Source organism: Manis pentadactyla, chromosome 7 (genome assembly GCF_030020395.1).
Source record: "Manis pentadactyla isolate mManPen7 chromosome 7, mManPen7.hap1, whole genome shotgun sequence".
Taxonomy (NCBI): domain Eukaryota; kingdom Metazoa; phylum Chordata; class Mammalia; order Pholidota; family Manidae; genus Manis; species Manis pentadactyla.
The window spans coordinates 144751490-144768134 of record NC_080025.1 but is presented as its reverse complement, the minus strand read 5'-3'; the positions used below and the strand labels follow the sequence as shown (position 1 = coordinate 144768134).

Sequence of the window (16645 nt, the reverse complement as noted above, 5' to 3'; positions counted from 1 at the left end):
TAATGTAATCACATGACTGTGATCTATTTTAGACACTTAAACTGATTGCTTTCATGATAATATTAAGTTTTTATTGTCTCTGAAATGTTTTCTTCAAATATTTTAAATATTTATTAATATTCTTAAGTCAGTTTCATAATTTATCCCTGTGAGAGAAAAGTGTGGTAAACTGTAGAACATTGTAGTTTTGTTAACAAAGTAAGGGGTTCTTTTTTTTCTTAAATATTTCAAGAAAATATCATAATAGCAAGCGTACTCAACTATATTTTGATAACTTTCAAATTCTAAGAATTTTTTCTTTATTTTTGATTTTACCTTTTTACCATTTTTTTGTTGCCAACATCCTGTATATGGAAAGTAGGATTTCTGTAAGTTCTAAGACTGATACTGAGAGGTTCTTACTGAGAAGTTGAAATTTCTTAGATTAAAATGTCATTAAATCATAACCACTTTCCTATTACATTGTGATCTGAATTTATTTTTCATTAGTTTAATTTTGTTATGAACCATAGAATTTTATAACATACTTGCATATTGCAGTAGCATTTTAAATGAAGTGTTTCAAATTAACAAATCAGTTTCATAATCTATTCCTGTGAGAAAAGCCTCCAGAGCGACCAGCTATCAAGGATTGTAGTTTTGTTAAGAATTACAAAAGTAGGCAGTTTTTTTCCTTTTTAATTTTTTAAATTATTTTTTATTTTGCTTTCATTAATCTACAATTACATAAGCAACATATGATGTGGTTTCTTTTTTTAAAAAAATAATCAATAACCATTTCTGGTTTATAAATACAAATCCTTTTAGAATGAAGCACTGTTGACATTTTTTCATTTTTGTTTTTAAGATTTAAAAAAAGGCAGATCTGTAAACCATATTGTCCAAATAAGGAGAGGTTCAGTTTTTATTAAATTATTTCATTAAAAATAGTTTGCATTTTGAAATGTTGCTTTATATAATGTATACACAGTGATACTCATTAAAGGAAAGGATATCACCATGGATTGTTCTAATTGTCCATTCTTGGATGCCTAAAAGGTAAAACCTACATTCTGGAAGTTTGTCTTAGAATCTGTTAAACAAGGTTTCATCAGTAAATAGATATATATTGTCTATTCTTTATGGGGAATAAAAGATACAGTGTAAATGCCAAGAGTGATTTTCCATATACATTCTTGTCTAAATACTATGCTGGGTCTTTAAAAAAAAGTGACTTTTAAGAAGTATTGTTTACATCTATTATTACTGTAATTAATTGATACTGGGAATGATGGATTAATATGAAATTCAGTGTGATCATTTCTATAGAGTGAATTGTTTGGATTCAAGCCCTTATTCTGTGTCACACTAAGCAAGTTACCTTGTGAACTGTGTTTCTTCATCTTTAGAACTACATCATATGGTGGTTGTTAGAATTCAACAGCAACACATAGAAAGCACCTGACATACAACAAATGGTGGTTCTGCCCTGCTTACTTTCTGCTGTGGAGGAATCCACAGAGTCCTGTAGGGAAGCAGAGGCAGGAGAGGAAGAGCTCGCTCAGGCTTGCGGGCTGAGGCCTGTTTTCCAGGAGAAATGAAGACTAAACTCTTGCTACTCAAAGAGTTTTCCTGCAGACTAGGAATTTCAGTACTACCTGGGAGTTGGCCAGGCAGACTCTCAGCCCCCCTTACCTTGAGTGAAAATGTGTATTTTAGGGTGATCCCTGTGCAGGCTGACATCCAAGAAGCACTGCTCTACACCCCTGAGAAAGTAGCTTTAAACCTAAAAGATACCTAGCCCTTTGGGGTGTCAAGCTGCAAACAAACAGATTAATTAGAAGCATCAGACTTTCCTCTTAGTTTCCTTGTACATGTTGGGATATTTCTGAAGCCATTTTCAAAACCATTGTGAGCACCAAACACCAAATTTGCGTTCATAATTATTGAAGGCTAAAGCTGGTAATGGCTAATTTCTGTGCTATTATAGGATCTTACCAAATAACTCTCAGGACTAAACTTCTTGTTCTATTTTATATTAAACTAGTTTTGTGTATGAGACTTACATGAAAAGAATTCTGTAAGTCATACAGATGAGTTGTTTGCTGCTGTAGCCAAACTGTGAGTGAGTGAATGGACATTCTGAGAAGACAAATAACAACCTTGGGTTTGCGTAGTAGTTTGGGAAGGGTGGACCTGAGGTTGATTTAGGACAGTAGTGTGCAGGAGAGACCACACCTTCTCTGGCCACTCTTAAAACTGATTCAGTAGATTAGGATATTTCTAGTCTCTAAATGTGGTATTGGTCGTATTTAATAGCCAGCAACAGGATTAGGTTTATAATAGGAAGTTGCCCTAACAGCCTACCTGCCATTATTGTTCCCATTTCCTTATCCTTCAGTCCTTGTAAGAGCAGTATAATTTAATAGGTTGATAAATATACCTGAGAAATTGTCCTCAAAGTAGAAGGAAGGTTAATACCAATTTAAACAGGTTTGGGGTTCAATATAATAATGTGGAAATCTAATTTAGTCTTGGCCAAGTAGTATTTTTTAAAAGTTTCTGTAGGAGTTGATAGCAAGTTTCTTCTGTTTAGTGCTCTTTTCAATTTAACATCTCCTGATGGCTACATTTTGAACCCTTTTGCTTTTAATTCAGTTGTAAATAGTTTAAGAGTAGCAGTGTGTTAGATAGATTGGTAATTTGTTTTTGTAGTTGAGGAAGTCCAAGATGCTAGGCTATAGCTGGTGGGGGAATTAGAATGTTTCGTACATATATCTCAATACAGTGTTTATTAATGCATTTATGTGTACATGCAGGCAAAAAAGATAATACTTGGTAGAAAAAGTTGTTCAAAAAGTGCTGGGCCAGAAAGCTTAACCTAGCAGTGAATACAAGGAGCTGACTTGCCAAGCTCATTGTCCAATGGCAGCAAATAAATCAAGTGTAGTAAGTGTAAATTCAAGCGTGACAGTGGTTAAACCATGTTGCAGTTGACAGGGAACTAACCTCTTCTCAATGATCCATATAAGTTCTTTTTTATTAAAGCTGATATCTGAAGGATGATTTATAACTAAAATAGATAATTACAGCTGTATTTTAGTTTTAAGGTCTAACGGATATATTAGGTAATTTCTTCTATGTCAAAATATCTAGGTATAATCATAATTTTTCAGTTCCTATAAAATTGCATACAATCTATCTTCCAGTGTCTTAATGATAATACAGTTACTAAAATTCATAATGTAATTACCCAACCTTTTATTATATAAGTTCTTCACAGCAGATGAATGGTTTTCTAATTATCCCTGAAATGGCATCCAAATATTCTTTCTATAGAGTCCTTCACTTTGTTCATTTGTGTCATACAACGTGTGAATGCTTCTTAAAATGAGATATAATTTTGGCATTGAAGCTACTTATAAATTATGAATAACATAACATTACCTTCGAGTATGATTTTTTGTGGTGTGTTTTAAGAACTGTCTCGGACATAACGTTAAACTATCTACCAAAGGGAATTCAAGATGTACACGAGCCAGTATCCTCAGAAAAACCAGTGGAAGTAGAGAAAACTAAATTTAGGTATCTCTTGCTCCCTGTCTCTACCACTAAATAATTATAAACAATAAAACATAGGGCCCCCAAATTGTGATCCGTAAGATGCCAAGGGAGTGGTCGTGGGCAAGACGGTTTCCAGGGAGTGCTGCCAGAGGGCCTCTCTAGTGAGGAAATAATGCAGCGTCCCCGCAGAACTGGGAGAAGCTGTTGGAAAGTTGGGCTTTTTCTGAGTCAGCAGGGCCCCAACTGGCAAAGAGCTTGGCCTGGTGGAAGGGTGGGCAGCAAGGAAGCCAGGGAAGGTTGGGCATACAGGCGGCGAGAGCGGCAGCTTGAGGGGTCTGCGCTTTAAGTTGATTGAGGAGCTGTCGGAGGGTTTTAACCAGGGCAGTGACTTGGTCAGATTTACAGCTCTGAAAGGTCCCTCTGGCTGCATGTGGAGAAAGCTTCGGAGGTGCAGGCGCGAGAGCAGCGCCGGAAGGGCAGACTGGTCAGCGGCAGGTGGCAGGTAGTGGCGGCAGCCAGGCCTCGGTGCTGGCGGTAGGACTGCCAGGAAGAGGAGGGTCAGCGACAGTGTCCTGAGTCACTGGTGATTTGGATTGACGTGGGGGGATGGAAGAGGCAGAGAAGAGTGGTGAGGGGAAAGAAGAGAGCAGATGACTGACTCCTAGTTTTCTGACCCAAGAACTGAGTCCATTTCTAAAGATGGGGAAGGTGATGAGATGGCATGGTAAACTGGGGAGGTTTTGTGTGACAAATGGAAATGCTAAGAAGGAAGTTGAAAATCGTAGTAATTTGGAGCTATCAGAGCATGTTAGAACTGGAAATGCGAATTTGGGAGACATTGTTCAGGACAGTGTTTCCAGCCCTCATTATGGATCGCACCATTTAGGATGAGCCTCTGCCAAGAGGACTGTTGTCCAGGCTGCAGCCTTGCCAGGTCAGGTGGAGGAGGAACTTGCATGGGAGGCTGAGGGGTCTGCACGGGGCGGCAGATAGGTCTTGAGAGTTGGAGTAAAATGAGAATAGACAATGACTTTTGTCAGCAGAGAGGCTGCCAAAGGCCCCGGACGCAGTAGAAAAGAAGACAGAGGTGTAGAAGCAAGTTGATCTGATAGTGGGAAACAGAGGTAATTCACTCCTCAGGGAAATCAGCATAGCCACTAGCTCAGCATGAGGGCAGGCTAATTAAAAGTGAAACCAGTGTCTCTTGTGTGGTTTTTCTTATTAATTATTGTCATTAATATTCCATTAATTATCTGCTCCCCAAAGACCAGTCAGATTTTTTTTCTTTTGGTTGATGATTTAAATTCCTGGTGGCATATTTATGTGATTAATAGATTTCTAGTTTAATAATATTCTAGAAACCTGGTAAGTACTGTTAAGAGTTTTGGCCATTTAATTGGTGAAGTACATAGCATGCATTGTTGGTAATTCAAAGTAGTTTCTTTATGGCTTGATATTTTCTTTAAAATGTTACCTTTGTGGAGTAAACTTTTCTTTTTGCTGTTAAGCATCTTCATTGGATTAGTTCAGGTTATTGCTGAATGCAGTTATTTGGAAGTAAAATATCTTAGTTTTATTTTAACTATTTTAATAAGATACTATTTCTTGTATAAATAAGCAAGTACTTTAGGCATTTTAATTTGCAAATTTAGGACAATTTGCTTTAACATTTTCACCTTTCAAATTAGTCCCTTGGATGTAATCTAAGTATAATGTCCCCTAAATAAAAATAAAACCAAAACCCACAACTAAATGGTCAGTGAAGAAAGAGTAATTAAATGCTAAGGTTATTATAATGGTTTTTGCATCTTAAGGTTACAGACTAATTTTCCATAATTCAAATGAATGTATCCGTCGGTTGTTCCTGTTTCTGAATGCATTTTTTGGCCTACTAGTTTGGTTTTTTATAGCAATAAGTAATACATAACATTCTTTAAGATCATCATTTTTCCTTTCCAGTAGAGCGATAGTTGTTAGATGAAAATCCCCAGATAGTTTCTTACAGTGTTAAATCTTGAAGAGTTCGATTGACTTCTACTTATGTTTTGGTTCTGTAATTGCAGTTTATGAGCCAATGTTGGTGTCATATAAACCTTAATTTTTAATATGTGTCAGTGTACCAATGTTTTAACCAGGATAAAGTATTTAATGTAAATTGTATCTGCAAACATTTAAGTGTAAAGTCACTGTAAGTGATAAGCTTATTTTCCCTACCTTGAAGCAATTTGTCCTAAATTTCCATACGTCTGCATTTGTTTTTTGCTGTTCTAAAATTCCTTAGTTGCTGGCTTTGACCTTTTACGTTGCTGAGTTTTATACATCTATTTTCTCACCTGCCATATCCTAGGGGGCTTGGAGTACCCATAATACAGTGAGCCCACCTTCCTGGTCCCCAGACATTTCAGAAGGTCGGGAAATTTTTAAACCCAGGCAACTTCCTGGCAGTGCCATTTGGAGCATCAAAGTGGTAAATAAAATTGCATTTACATTCATATATCATTTCTTTCTGATTGGTTTTCTCCAAGTAAAAGTTAAGAATTAAATCTTTGTTTTCTAGATAAATAGTTCAGCTTCCAAAGCCACTTTTTGATCTAGAGATATTAATATGAAGAAGCAACATGCTTGCACTTACAAATATGGATTAGGAGGAAATTAAATTGCAATTTTACATGACTGATTTTAAGTGTGAATTTTTAATACATTTTTTTATGGTTGCTTTCTTCTATGTTGTAATTACCAGTATTTTTATGGGGAGAAATCCTTGTCACATCGGCTGTAAAGTAATTAAGGACTTGCTAATTCATGATAAAAATTTTGTTGCTTAGGAAAGAATAAAAGAGAAACTACACTAATCCATTATGTGCTAATGGAGCAGAAATACCATATTTGCTGGAGTTTACATTGTCTTTGTTAATAACCTTAAAATTATAGGGCCTCTTTTCCATGCACTGGTGGATGAATTCTAGTCCTTTAAGTAAGTTAAGTTGTCTGATGTATTTTGAAGGGTAAACAATTAAGTTGAAAAATTGTTAATCATTTGAAAGTTAAAAATATTTTACAGACTAGAGACGATGATTTTTCTTCATCTTCTATATTTAATATAATTCTGGAATAAGGCTGTTTAATTTAGATTAATCACAGCTTCAAAGGAGTTCTAGATCCCACTTATTTTCTGTCACTATTGGAAGAACTGCTTTTCAACTGTTGATATCATACAGAGTGTTCAAAGAATAAATGCTTGTTTTAAGAGCATAGAGGATAGCTTGTTCAATTTTGAAGGAGATACTATTGATTTTCACTTCTCTGTGTTACTGGATGTTGGGGGAAAATGAGAGATTCCTAGATAGTCTTCATTTGATCATTGACTTAAAAAAATATTTTATATCTGTTAACAAAACAACCACAAACTGTGCAGTTCGGCCCTACCCTATCTCTTGCTCAAAGAAGCTCACGAGATCTAAAGGAGAGCAAGTTAAGAGGACAAGGAGAGGCAGTTTGAAAGCTAGAAGTTGGCTGTATTTATTGAAACTGAAGGGAAAAAAATTTTCCCTTTCCTTTTTTTTTTTCATGTGTTATCAGCATAAATTTTTGACTTGAAAATCGTGCTAAACAGGTGGTGAGTTCAGCATTTCAGACTACAGTAAGTGATATCAGTTGAAGATGTGACATTTTTTAACTTGCTAGGAAGAAATATCAAAGGATTTTCCTGATAATTTTAATAATTTTAAATATACATAGCATAGTATGTGTAGATGCCAGATAGTAATACATAAGTCTGAGTATAAATAAACAAACAGGAAATACTAGTATTTACTTGTTAAAATATCAGGGGATTTAACGTGTTTTCCTATAGAATTTTTCTTCCATTGGGTAGAAATTAAGATAAATTTACTTCCATTTCTAGTAATTATCATATAGATGTTTTAAAGCAAGCCTTTTATCCTCTCATCAGCTTTTCTAAATCTTTAAATAAATAGTCCTGTAAGTACTGTGGTAGAATTGAAGTGCACACAGTAGTTCATGCAGACAGCTATTGAAGAGTAAAGGAAATTGACAATTTTAATGACAGGAAAAGTACTACTGTACAGTAGCAAAAACTAACTTTGATGTAGCATACCAGTCTAGAGAGGTGGCTAAGAACATGGGTGCTGGAGCCAGATTTGCTAGCTCTATAACTTTGAACAAATTATTGAAACTTTTTATCCCTTGGTGCACTTATCTTTAAAATGGGGGTAACAAAATAGTGCTGACCTTACGAGATTGTTGAGAGTAAAAAGTGCTTAGAGTGGTACATAGAAATACTCACTACCTGTGAGCTGTTAGTGTCCTTACTGAGAGACCAGGTGAGCAAGAGTGTCCTTCCTTTTACTTGCTCTTCATTGCATACCACTCGTTGCACATGGATGGGGTGCGGCTCTTCTAGCTCCTTAGAATGTAGGGTCAAGAAATGGAAAAACAGTGCCAACGTTTGCTCGTGCAGGGCATTCACAGTGACTGACCCAAAGTTTGATTCTCAGGTTATAGACATTTTATGGTTTATATTTTTAAGTTGGCAGAACATACTCTGGGCTTTTAATATTTATCATCTGTTTATGTAATAGTTGATATGTTTTATCTCATGCTTGGATTTTAGGATTCTTTTGGGCTTTTCCAGAATGCTGACTTGCTTTATCTGTCATGTAGGGCCGTGGATCAGGATTTCCTGGAAAGCGAAGACCTCGTGGTGCAGGACTGTCAGGACGAGGCGGCAGAGGCAGGTCCAAATTGAAAAGTGGAGTTGGAGCAGTTGTGCTACCTGGGGTAGGGGTCTTCTCCTTCACACTAGCTGTCATCCTCACTGTGTCGACTTAAGGGATGATCTCATTTGTAGCAGATGGTAGATCCTAGGAGTCACATAAATAGGCCAAAATTACTTCGTTTTGCTCTGCTTTGCATTTTTTTAACCTCTGGACAGATGCTATTTTTTTTTACTTTTCTCATCCTTTTTTCTCTTTTCTTAACCTTTCTCTTTGACTCTGGTCTTTCTATGCCAACCCTGCCCAGAAATCCAGTGTACATTTTATTTGCTCTTTTATTTAAAAAAAGAAAAACAAAAAACAAATCTCCTGTTCTATTCTTGAGTTTATTTGAAAAAACCTAATTATGTTATGTTTTAAGTTTTTTGCAGTTGCTCTCAGTGCTGTAATAAGGCTTTTAGAAGAAACTAGAATGTTGCAGATTAGTGTGGACTCTTAAAATGTTGACAATTTTATGACTGTCTTTGACATAATTTAAGATTGATAAGTACTTGCACACTGGCACATTATGAGACTTGATTTTTAAATGTGAATTTGAAAAAAAATGTATTTGTCAAATAATGGCAGGTATTTGTGCAGTAGCTTTACTATTTTACCAAAATCCTGTTTCTGAAATTCTAATTGTCATTTTAAGTTCAGGAGACAGGTGGAATTGTTCAGTTTTACTACTGAAAGAGTAAGGAAACTTGGATTTTGGTCCTTTTTTAAAAACAAATCCCCTCTCAAAATTAGCAGGCTTATTGGGGTATAACTGATGTAAGAGAAGGTATAAATATTTGAAGGGTACAGTTTTGACATATGTATGACATATGAGCTTTGACACTCTTGAGAACTATACCACAATCAAGATAGTGGACATACCCACCCCTCAGAGTTTTTGTGCCCCGCTGAAGTTCCTCCGCATTCCTCCCTGCCACCAGTCCTCCTGTCCCAGGCACCGACTCATCTGATTTCCACAGCTGTTGATAGTTTGCATTTTCAGGGTTGATGTGAGTGGAGCTATACAGAGCATACTCTTTTTGGTCTGACTTCATGCAGCATTATTATTTTGAGATTAATCTATGCTTTTGCATGTGTTAATAGTTCATTCCTTTTTGCTGCTGAAGAGTATTCCATGTTGTGGGTGTGCCACAGTTTGTTTATATATTTACCTACTGAAGGACATTATGGGTGCTTCCATTTTTTGGCTATTAAAAAGCTGAACCTTTATATGTTCAATCTACATATAGACATAGGCTCTCTGAATAAATATTGGGGTGGAATGGCTGAGTATATGGTAGGTGTATGCGTAATTTTTTAAGAAAAGGCTGTTTTCTAAGTTGGGTGTAAATTTTATTTTCACAAAAGTTTATGAGATTCCTATTTCCTCCACATACGCACCTGTACTTCTTTCAGGTTTATATCTGTGGTACAGGAAATAATTCTGTCACCTTAGGACAAATCACACTAATGTCTGTGGAGGTAACAGTAGCACATGCTCTCTCAAAGATTGCCTTTTTTACCCTGGAGGTAGGTTTTATTTTTCTAACAGTTTAAATGTCTTGAAATAAAGTACAAAATGTAGACAATGGGTTGTTAAGCTAGGTGATAATTGTTTTCATTCTATATGTATAATTGTTATTTTAAATAAGTTTCCAGTACTAATGATTTCAGTATGATTCCTACTCCCCCATTTGAATCTGGGGATACCGCGGCTTCCTCTACGGACTTTGTTTCTGGTTTATACTGGGAATACCGTATTGCATCCTTGTTTTTCATTTTGAACGAAAGCTTTCCTTGGTTAAATTTTCCTAAGGATAGTCTTACCATTTCCTTGATGTATTCAGTGTGTATTATCCAGTATGAAACCTGTTTTGTTTAATGGGTTCAGGGTGGGGAGGTAGAAGTGGATACTTGGCATGCCAGAATACTTCTGTTAATCTGTATTTTAGCCATTGCCACAGTTACATACATTAATGACGTGTTTCTCAGTGTACTATTAGTCCTGTGGTTGTATTGGTTACTTCACTCTTAGTGGGCACTTGATTATTACTCATAGAATGACTACTTTTATGAATCATTTTGCTTGGGTTACTAAATCTTAAAAAGCTTAATTTTGAGATACACATGTAATATGAATACATTTCCTGTATTAAAAAAATTAAAACGTAGAAAGATCAGTTTTCCCTACCACTTGATAATGTCTCCTCAGTCTTAATACTCTTCCTTTTACCAGTTTGATGTATTTACATTACAAGGTTGACACATACGAAAAAAAAAAATTCTTCCATTGTGACCTGCAAAAACAAAAACCCTGCAGATGTCTTAGGATCCCATCTGTTGTATGTGCCAGTAGACTGTGTGTGTGATTGCTTCGCATGTTTTCGTACCATAGTGCTATACCTCACATATCACTCTGCAGCTTATTTTTCCACTTAACAGTATAGCTTGGTGATTTTTTTCATAGAAATATGCACAATTTTCTACCTGTCTGGCTTTTAAATACCATGTGGTTTTCCACAGTTTGGATTTGCACAGTTTTAGCTGTTCCCTGGTGAGGACCACATAGGTTGTTAGTTTTGCTGTGCAGTCTTTAGACTTTAGACTTTGTGGCTGCAGACTGCCCTTGTCTACTCTATCGTGAAACAGGAGTACTGTCCACTGAGACTGTGTTTAGACTGATTCGTATTGAAACATATTATTCCTGTAATATATTCCTTCTATTTAGTTACTCTTCTTTCAGTCATTCCGAAAAAATAATAATACTCTTTTACTCTTTTTTTTTTTTTACCTTAACTTGTTGTGTTTCAGCTCTGTCCTCCCAGGCTAGAGTGTAAGCTCTTTAAGGGAGGAGGATAGTGTTTTATCATTTTGGTATTGGCCTTCCTGTTCTCTTTTCAGCATCTAATTTGGAGCTTTCTTTCACGATAAGCACTCTGGAAATAATTATTAACAAGCCAGTGGGTACTTTGTTGACTTGGTCAAATTTAGCTAAGTCCAAAAATGAATGTCTATGGTTGATAGTCCTCTGGGTAATACGGGAATTTTGACATGATTGAAAATAATAACATTCCAAAGCATTGCTGTCCAAAAGAAATATAATATGAGCCATTTATGCAATTTAAAACTTCTTAGCACTTACAATAAAAAAGAGGAACAAGTGAAATTTAATTTTAGTGTCTATCTTTTGACCCAATATATCCAAAATACTGCCATTTCAATATTTGATACACAAAATGTAATACAAAATTATTGATGCACTATATTTATATTCTTTTTTGCTTGTCAAAGTCTTTGAAATCTGGTGGGTGTTTTATACTTACAGCATTTCTCAATTTGGACTAGCCAAATTGGAGGTTTTAAGAGTAACTAAAATAGAGTGGCACATGCATAGGTAGTTATATACGTGTGTGTGTGTGTATACAGGCACACACAACATTATTTTTTGTTTCTTAATTAGAACACCTGGGTGATCAAGTCTTACTAAAGACAGGTTTATATTTTCTCATTATTTCCCCATCTGTGGAGCTTACAACTCTAAAGAGACAATTAGGTGATGACTCATACTTTGATGGTGGTATTTTGGCACTAATAATCTAATTTGAATTGTTAGTCTAGACCTTGACAAAAATTAATATTTTAAATATGAATCTTCTCAAGCTTTCCAGTTAAGCATAATACCAGTGAAAAATAGAACTTAATGTTTTGTGTATTTTGCTTTTTATAGGTGTCTGCTGCAGATATTTCATCAAATAAGGATGAAGAAGAAAACTCTATGCACAATACAGTTGTGTTGTTTTCTAGTAGTGACAAGTTCACTTTGCATCAGGTTTGAACTAAATTATTGTCCACTTCTGAATTCCACCTTGTCTATTTCTTCTTTATCCATTATGCACTAAAGTTACCTAATACCTCGTTCTAGAGCTATATTAGCTAAGAAGGTATTTTTTTAGAAATTATAAAATTAGTGTATTCTTACCTTGGTCTCCAGTTTAAAATACATTCATGTGTTCTTAATTTCAGGATATGTGTGTCGTCTGTGGCAGTTTTGGCCAAGGAGCAGAGGGACGGTTACTGGCCTGTTCTCAGTGTGGTCAGTGTTACCATCCATACTGTGTCAGTATTAAGGTAAATATACTTAAATAAATGAGTATCAAAAAATGTACTGAGATTTGATTTGAATAGTATGCTGCTTCCTGTTCTTAGAGAATCAATCAGATATTGTTTGTTAGGGTTATTGTACATATGGGACTGTATTTAAGTACTTTAAATATTGCCTTTAAAGCGTTACCTGAAAAAATTAATTCCTCTGTAAATCTATGGTCTTAAATTGTTGTCCTGAAGAAGTAAAACATAAAGATGCCTGCATTTAATTTAAAAGATACTTGATACAACCACTTGCTAAGGCACAGGTTGAGTTAGTTCATTCTGTCAACTGATTATAAAAATGGAGAATAACTAGACTACTTAGTAAAATACTCATTAGTCTACCCTGTTCTCTTCCCACATTCATTCTTAGCTCTTGCCGTATATAAAAGGGCATTTTCTGTTAGGCTTCTTGATCATGGGTTGATGTTTTTAATCAGTTTTGGAGCAACTTTGACCATTATTTCTTCAAGTTTTTTTCTGTTCCCCATATACTTCCCACCTCCCTTTCTGGAATCTCAGTTGTGTGTGTACAAAATTGCACAATAGTATCCCTGGATCACTGACACTTTATTGGTATTTCTCCAGTTTTTTTTCTTTCTGTGCTTTGGTTTGTACTGTTTCTGTTACATCCACTAAGCCCACTGTTACTATGCAGCACATAATCTAGTTTTAAGTCCACCAGTGGATTTTTTATTATATACATATGTATTATTTAAATCTGTTTGATTTTATAGTTTGTTTTCTTGTAATATTTGATTTTTTTCTTTCAAGCCCTTGTATATATTTATAATTGTTCACTAATTCTGTCATCTCTGACATTTCTCATTGTATTAACTAATCTCAGAATATGTTTTCCTGACTTTTCTGTTTTTTGGGGTTTTTTTGAACATCCAACAATTCCTGATTGAATGTAGACATTGCATTGTTACAGTATACTGATGGGGGTCTGGACTTTCATTCTTTAAAAAATACTGAGTTATTGTTGTGGCAGGCAGTTACTTGTGGATAAGTTTGAACCTTCTGAGGCTTCTTTTTAAACTTTCTGAGATAGGTGTAGAGTTCCTTCACTCCAAACTTTTGGTCTTAGAAACTTTAACAGTCTTAAAAATTATTGAGGACGCCCATAGAGTTTTTGTTTATGAGCATAATAATTACTGAATGTTTTAGAAAATAACTGGGAATATTTTAAAGCACAAAAATAAACAGCTTGTACAATGTCAGTGTAATGATTTTTACACATCACGTAGCCTCTGTAAAATACATCACTGTGAGTGGACTAAGGTGAAAAAGACATTAGTAGTAGTATGAAAGTAGTTTTGACCTTACGGATGCACTGGGGTTCCCCAGACCACGCTTCTGTAACTGCTTGTGTAGCGCTGGTTTAACATCTTACACTTTCGGCATGGTCTTTCTGAGGTCTCTACTGAATTCTCCCCATTCTCTCCTCCCATCCTCCCCTTTACCAGTGTCTTTTCACTCTAGTTGAGATTCAGATGTGTGGAGTGAGCTTTGTTCAGCTTACAAGTTCCCAGTAGCTGTTCTTTGCCCTGGTTGTGGGACCTTGTTTGGCCTCTTAGTTGCACAGCTTGGTTGGTGTCCAGCCAAAGACTTCAGGGAAATCTGCAGATTTCTAGAGCTCTCACTCTTTATTGCTCCTTCCGTTTTTGCTCCATCCTACAAATTCCAGTGGCTTCAGCTCCCCCTGAACTCCATCCTGTGCCCTAAGCTCAGTGAGACCATTGCACTCTGCTGGGGCTCTCCTCCGTGGGCAGCCTTGGGAAAAATCTCTACGGGCAGAGTACTGTAGGACTCACTCTCTTGTTTCCTTCCCTCCCTCAGAGACCAGTCTTACAGTAATGTTTGTCCAATATCTGAAAATCAAGTGTTTTCATACATTTTGCCCAGTTTTCTACTCTTTTTTGATGGGAGAAAGGTCTCGTCCCAGTTATCCCATCATAGTTGAAGGAGGTACTTATAGACTATAAAAGACGTATGTCTCAACTTTAGACATGGTACTGTACATGGAGCTCTGGATAGTAACTTCCTTGAAAGAGCTCGTAAAGACCACGTCAGTTTAATAAGAGAAAAAAGAATTAATGGGAGAGCTGTGAAATTTGTACAGCGGGAATTTCAGAAGGGGAGAAATTGTTAAATGTTGAAGTCCTGCAGAGAGGTCAGGCAGCACAAACACTAACATGTCAGCTAGGTTTCGGAGGGAGGAGGCCTTGACTGATGTGAGCAGTTTCAGTGGTGGTGGGCATCGCGCCTGGATTGTAGTGTGTTGAATAAAAATAAACTGAGTTAATTTGAGAGCTGGGTTGTAAAGAACCACAGGGTAGATATCTTTGAAGTAGGAGGAGATCTTAGTAGGAATGAAGATATGTTATTTTAAAATTTTACTACTCGGTGTCTTGGATCTGCTTTATCTTCTCAGCCAGGGATTGGTGGACTATGGCCCGCTGCCTGTTCTGTAAATGAAGTTTTATTGAAACACACCTGTACTGCTCTTTTGTTTACATATGTCTGTGGAGACTTCAAACTACAGTGGTACTGTTGTGCACTTAACGGGCCATATGCCCACAACGTGTAGAATATTTACTGTCTGACCCTTTACAGAAAAGTTTGTTGGCCACTGCAGTAAGCCATCCTGATCTTCCTACCCAGGTTCTTCCCTCCACTTGGGAAATAATGTAACGTGATAATCTAAGACTAATTTAAAAGAATAGGCTAATCAAAGTAATAAATATACATGCTTAAAAATCAAATGGCTTTAAAAGCCTTATATAACTCACTGTTCCTGTCTTATTTTACCTCCACATCTGAATCCTGTTCCTACAAGCAATCACTTTTGATTCTTTCAGGTCCTTCTTCTTGTAGTTAACTCTATAGTTCTAAATAACACGCTGGTGCTACTACTTTATCTATGTTAGATTTTGTTGACTTTCTTCTGTGAGTGAATAAATGCTGATTTAGCTCTTAGAATATACCCCCTGCCTTCTCCCACCATCCTCCCAGTGCAGTTGTTCTACTACATTGAGTTAATAAACAGTATTGGTTATGACTCAGTAAATGTTCACTGGAGATCTAAATCACGTACTACGACTTTGTTTTTTTTTTTTTTCATGGAATTTTTAATAGCAGGGAGAAAATAATGATTCGCAAATGTCCATTAGTTTTGTTGTTTGAAACTACCATAGAAGCATGGTCATACCAGTTAGTTGGCAGGTACCTCTTTTTCTGAGAAGAATCCTGCCTACGTCCTGTGCCCTCCTTTGCCCTGTTCTATTCTGTGCTAGTAGCTGTTCTTGTTGCTCAGCTGTCATCCTTAAGCTTCTCTGGGCTGATAGCTTTTGATGGGCTTGTTGCATTTTGGTTCCCACATCGGTATACACCCTCATTTTGTTCCTAATGTCTCCAACTTCTAGAAGGGGTATTTAGGAACTGGATTTTGAGCCCTTGTAGGTCTAAAAGGTATTCTACTTTCACACTTGATTGCTTGTTTACATGGTTAAGAATTGTACCCTGAAAAGTATTTTCTTGTTGAATGGGAAATTGTTAGTCTATTTTGTCATCCAGAGTTGGAAAGTTTGATGCCATTTTGGTGGTTGTTCCTTTATTTAACTCTTTATTTTCTTTTTAGGTGGCTTTTAGATGTTCTTATTCCCCCATGATCTGAATTTTTTTTCTGTACCTTTATGGCCTGCTATTTCATTATAACACAGGCATTTGTAGTCTTTTTCCATCTGTAGACTAAAATCATTTTAGACCTCTAAGCTGTTCCAAATTCTTAATACTACACAGCGTGGCTGCTTTGAGGGATTTATCAGATGTGTAAAGATTCTCAAAACTTTTCTGCTAACTACTAGACCCTTGTGGCAGAGGAAAATAAACAGGAGTGAATGTGAACTTAAGAAGTCTTAGCTTCATAGCCTAAAATCCTGCAAGACCATGTAAAATGCCCTTGAGGATTCATGTTTTACTCTAAAATTTTTTGCAGTTTTTATATTGATTTTAATATGTAAGTCCCTGTTGAGTGTATACAAGTTTCAGAAGCATGAAATCATGAAATGTTATAGGTGGAAACTATGTCAGTACGTTTTCTAATTCTATATTAACAATAATGCGGCAGTTTGCTTAGTTTCTTTGAAATCCAGTCAACACATCTATAAAGTGGACAT

The 16645-nt window shown here is 36.1% G+C and overlaps 1 protein-coding gene across 22 annotated transcripts in view; it reads left to right on the top strand.

The window, feature by feature from the left end:
- The window catches only part of KMT2C (lysine methyltransferase 2C), a 295862-nt gene that overhangs the window by 201413 nt on the left and 77804 nt on the right, over positions 1-16645 (top strand). For all 22 annotated transcript variants that reach the window (XM_036899485.2, XM_057504924.1, XM_036899506.2 and 19 more), the window contains 4 exons: positions 5891-6010; positions 8227-8343; positions 12046-12147; positions 12342-12446. In XM_036899485.2, the coding sequence (XP_036755380.2) occupies positions 5891-6010; positions 8227-8343; positions 12046-12147; positions 12342-12446 (444 nt within the window). The remainder of the gene's footprint in view (positions 1-5890; positions 6011-8226; positions 8344-12045; positions 12148-12341; positions 12447-16645) is intronic.